General features: G+C 48.9%; 1 protein-coding gene across 2 annotated transcripts in view; it reads left to right on the forward strand.

The window, feature by feature from the left end:
* Window positions 1-245: 245 nt before the first annotated feature.
* The window catches only part of LOC135095406 (wolframin-like), a 5,062-nt gene continuing 307 nt past the window's right edge, over window positions 246-5,000 (forward strand). Inside the window, exons 1-6 of one of the 2 annotated variants that reach the window (XM_063996212.1) lie at window positions 246-370; window positions 970-1,080; window positions 1,174-1,308; window positions 1,895-1,991; window positions 2,319-2,427; window positions 2,681-5,000. The exon at window positions 2,681-5,000 is cut by the window's right edge and continues 307 nt beyond it. In XM_063996212.1, the coding sequence (XP_063852282.1) occupies window positions 999-1,080; window positions 1,174-1,308; window positions 1,895-1,991; window positions 2,319-2,427; window positions 2,681-4,648 (2,391 nt within the window). In that variant the 5' untranslated portion in view covers window positions 246-370; window positions 970-998 and the 3' untranslated portion in view covers window positions 4,649-5,000. Of the gene's footprint in view, window positions 508-969; window positions 1,081-1,173; window positions 1,309-1,894; window positions 1,992-2,318; window positions 2,428-2,680 lie in introns of both variants that reach the window. The other variant, XM_063996211.1, reaches the window with a different exon arrangement.

Below are 5,000 nucleotides of genomic sequence, written 5' to 3' on the forward strand. Positions count from 1 at the left end.
TTATTACAAACTCCTGCGAGAACCAAGCTTAAAATCAGCAGCAATAGTAGTAGTAGTAGTAGTAGTAGTAGTAGTAGTAGCAGCAGAAGGTTCGATTAAAAGTACAATTATATTACAATACAGGATAAAAAAAAAACACACCTATTACCTGAAAAGAAAAAAAATATTAGCTTAAAACAAACGAAAAACAACAATTTCCTTTAAAAACGAAGAAAAACAACATTATTAACTGCTGCTTGCCTCACGCCTCACCACGCACGAGTGTTTGAAGGGGCGCCAGGTGACCCCCTCCCCCCCGCCAAGATCAAGAGCAGGTGTGGGTGGCGACTGGCGGGTTGACACATGTGAAGGCCGCCCGGTGGTTGCATTGGTGAGTCAGTGACAGGTGTGCAGGCGTGGGCGCGGCGTGGGCGTGGTGAGGCAGCATGGCCGCCACTCTGCCCGTGGAGAGTGACGCCTCTTGTCAACAGGGCGGCAGGAAGGCCAGGAAGCAATGGAGTGTACAGAGTGAGTGTGTGCGTGTGTGCGTGTGTCGGGTGTGTCAGTGGGGAACCCGCCGACTGTCTTCCTAACCTAATGTGTTGGCTAATTTAGTGTGACCTAACCTAATGGCAGCACCGGTGTGTTCCTAACGTATTATCGCTGTGTCTAACGCTGGTGTGCTCCTAACGAGTTGTATTGTAGTTAACATCATGCAAAAACTTTAATGGTGGTATTTTGAAAACTTGACTTAACTATGGGGCCTCGTCTCCCCCTGAACACCCCTTGAAGATCACTAACCTAACCTAACCTAACATACGTTGTTTGTACCTAACCTAACCTAATCATAAATTCTATCCTTCCTTATCTTAAACCTTCAGTATATAAATAAATGAATAAATAAGTAAATAAATTGGTAAGAAACAAGAATTACTACTACTACTACTACTACTACTGCATAACCTAACATTATCATCATTATTGTCACAGCTGGAGGTCCCAAGGGTCTTCTGAGGAGGATGCGCAGTCAGCTGGCAGAGGATGGGTGCCCAGAATCGCAGCTGGTAATGGGACGTACTCTGTTGGACCAACTGAGCCAGGGTGAGAAAGAGAGAGATAGAGAGAACGAGAGAGAGAGTGCGTAAACTAAATATCACCATACCTAGCCCATCATTCACCCATCGTTATCCACAGAGGGAGGTGATGGGGAAGATGGGAGTGCATGGGAGGAGGAGGCACGCTTGGCTGTGTTCTGGCTCACCCGCGCCTCCCACCAGGGCAGCGCTGAAGCCACACAGCTGCTGCAACACTGCCTCAACACTAACACTGGTAAAAAAGCTGTCTGGAGGGTGTTTGGGTGTGTTGCGGGTCTTGTGTTGAGTTACTGGGGTTTTCAAGGGTGTTGTGGGTGTGTTGTGTTAAGTTATGTTTTTTTTTTAGGTGTTTTCATTGTGTTGTTGGGGTTCTCAAGGGTTTTTTTTCGTGGTTCATTAGTTTAACAGGCTGTAGTGGAAGTTACTGGGGTTTTCAAGGTTCCAGGGATAGTTTAACAGGCTGCAGTGGAAGTTACTGGGGTTTTCAAGGTTCCAGGGATAGTTTAACGGGCTGTAGTGGAAGTTACTGGGGTTTTCAAGGTTCCAGGGATAGTTTAACGGGCTGTAGTGGAAGTTACTGGGGTTTTCAAGGTTCCAGGGATAGTTTAACGGGCTGCAGTGGAAGTTACTGGGGTTTTCAAGGTTCCAGGGATAGTTTAACAGGCTGTAGTGGAAGTTACTGGGATTCTCAAGGGAGTTTTCAGCGTTCTAACAGTTTAACAGCTGTAGTGAAAATTACTGCCATTATTTGTAGTTTAATAGGCTGTAGCGATCAAATTCCTCGATGTTCTGATGAGTGTGTCCCCCCCGCTCCCCCCCAGGTATCTGTGAGCATAATTATCATGAAGTGCGGGAATGCCTGGCTATGGAACTGCAGGAGAAGCTGGCGAGAAGGGCAGGGCGGCTTCTCTTTGCCAGGTGTGTGTGTGTGTGTGTGTGTGTGTGTGTGTGTGTGTGTGTGTGTGTGTGTGTGTGGTGAAAATATGAAACCTGCAAAGGAAAGAGAGACAAAAATAGGAGACATAGAAGTACAGGAAGAAGAGAAAGGAAGGAAGTAGAAAGGAGTGAAGATATGTTGATATGGAAAATGAAAAAAGAGAGAGAAAAAAGAAGAGAGAGAAAGAGAGAGTTATATACATAGACTCAGAAATATCTTACACACACACACACACACACACACACACACACACACACACACACACACACACACATATACACCTAACCTAATCTAACGTCCTCCTGCAGCATTAGTGACGGCAACGAGATGGTGAGCAGCAGCAGTTTGGCGCGGAAGGTGCAGGAGGTGCTGGCAGGAGAGGTGGCCCCCCCCTGCAGCGACATGAAGGGCCAGCAGGTGAGGGGGGAAGGGAGCGACAGGGGGCACTGAGAGAAATGTACTTGTTAACTTGAAAATTCTCCTTTGACATTAAGAAAAAAGGCAAAAATAAGACTCGTTTATTATTATTATTACTATTATTATTATTATCATTATCTGCAGCCAAGTCTAAGCTAACGATCTTTAACACCAGATGAGCGGTTAAGTGTCATTCATTCAGCAATCTTTTGTTTCCCCAGCCAAACCTAACCTAACCTGATACCTCCCACAGGACAGCCAGACATCCACAGCACCCCCTGAGACCCCCAACACAGCCAACCTGGAGGAACTGTATGGAGGAGAGCGACTTTCCGAGGACCACTTAGTCTCTGCAGCCGTCTTTCACCACCAGGGCTGTATACCACCTCTGCATCACCTCCTGTCCCTGCCTCTCACCCCCACACACCCCCATACACGCACCACACTCCACTCCCTCGTCCACAGGCCTCTCAAACTCCTGCAAGATCTCTATAACGCGTGTTTGCAGTTTCTCGCAGTCAGTTTACCCCAGTTTGCAAGGAGGTATGGTGTGTTTGTGAGTGTGTTTAGCTTGGTGGTGTTGTCAGTGCTGTTTTACGTGTTTGGTTCGCGTCTGTCGGTGTTTAGCGGTGTGTTGCCAGTTCTGGTGTTCTGTGTGGGGTTTGTGGTGATGGTGGCGTCGTCGTCAGCCATTCTACTGAACGGAAAACGACTGTCATGTCATCGGATGTGGTCGAGGGTTTTCGTTCACTTTTGCAGCGAGTTGGACGTTGCTGTGGCCGAGAGGAGGTTCAGGGCTCAGTGCTGGAGGCCGTATGCTCTGCTGTGTGTGTCTGTCCTTGTGTTTGTCAGTGCCATGCCTCTCATCCCACACACGCTGTTTGTCGCGTTCCTGCCAGTCTTGTTTGTGTTTGGCTTCCTCATTTTTTTCTTGGCTGTCGACCGTGTTGAGTTATGGCACCTCGTCTCTCTGGCCCTGTACCTCCTGGCTCTTAATCCGGGTGTGGTAGATGTTGCAGGTGTGGAAGGTGTGGTGGCTGGTACTCTGAAGTCAGTGGGTGTAAATGAATGGGTGTTTGGAAGTTCATTTCAGGTGTGGGGTGGTGTAAACCTAAATTTTGGCGTTGGTACAATCCTACACCTGCTGTGGTTCATGTTACAGGTGTGTGTGGGTGTTGTAAGGGGCCCCACACACCTGCCGTCGCACCTTGCAGGGCTGGCATGGGCACACCTGGCTGTCGTGGGGTGCAGCAAGGTCACAGCACCACAGGAGTTGATGTGTCCGGTCGCTGTGTGGCTGGTGCTGACTCTGGTGGCTGCTGCTGCGTCTGTCACTGTGCTGTGCGTTCCGTTGGTACTGTGTGCTGTGGTGTTTAAAATCGGCGCGACGCAGGAGATGTTAGCTGTGACGTTCCTGCTGTGTGGCTGTGTGGCGTTCCTGTGTCAGCGTTTGTGGCCAAGATTAACCTCAGTCATGTTTAGAGTCACAATAGTCTGTGCTGTTATACTGTTGCTACTTAGGCCCAATGCTGCGTTCTCACCTGCACCCCCACAGCACTCAACACTGCAGTGGGATGTGTACAAGAACGTGTGTGCTGCGAAAACGATGCAGGCCGAGAACGTGCATGGGTGTGCGCCCCTCATCGGCACAGCTGTCAGGTGGCGAGGGTCCATCACGCAGGTAACAGTGACAACCATCAGGAATATACCTTTAAAAATCCTCTCATTTCTTCCTGCTTTTCTTGAGGGTCCTGTTAGGTGTTACCTCGGCCGCAGACTCCCAGAATGCAACAGCAAGGATGCCACTACACAGAACAGGTGCCTGGCTATCCGTTCTGCCCTGGGGGGGTCGGCGTGCTCCCTGGACGAGTGGAATGAGTTTATGTTCGCTGTTAAACTCGGAATGCAAGAGTCGTATTGGAAGTTTGGCGTTGACGCGGAGGTCAGCCTGCACGCCGACCACACCTTTACGAATTTCATGATGGGGTTACGAGAGGGCGACGTAGTGGAGTTCACCGGCACTATGACAGCTGGCGTCGGCACGGATCACCTCTCCCTCTCTCTCTCGGCAATCAAATGCGTCACGTGTAAACTCAAGGCGAATCCTGTGGACGTTGTGGCATCTCCGGCAGTCTCTCCCACATTGCCTCTCTCTCTCACTCTACGGGAGGCTGCGAGGGGGGTCTTTAATTTCATACTGGCCCCGACGCTTACCCTGTGAAGTGGTCGGGTGTTTTGGGGGTGTGGGGTGTTGAAATGGTGTTGTTTGTGGTGTGTTTTGGTTGTGTGTGCGTGTGTGTGTGTGTGTAGATCATTGTATGTATGTATGGTAGAGTACAAAACACACACACACACACACACACACACACATACACACTCACACACAAAGCATAAATTAAAATAAAGTCTCTTACACACAAAACACTCAAAAAAAAAAATTATACCAAACTTACAAAAACTCTCTCTCTCTCTCTCTCTCTTAACTAACTCAAGGTGTGGCTGTGCATTGACTCATGAATAAAGCTTTAACTCTCTCTCTCTCTCTCTCTCTCTCTCTCTCTCTCTCTCTCTCT

This window comes from Scylla paramamosain, chromosome 49, assembly GCF_035594125.1.
Source record: "Scylla paramamosain isolate STU-SP2022 chromosome 49, ASM3559412v1, whole genome shotgun sequence".
Taxonomy (NCBI): Eukaryota; Metazoa; Arthropoda; class Malacostraca; order Decapoda; family Portunidae; genus Scylla; species Scylla paramamosain.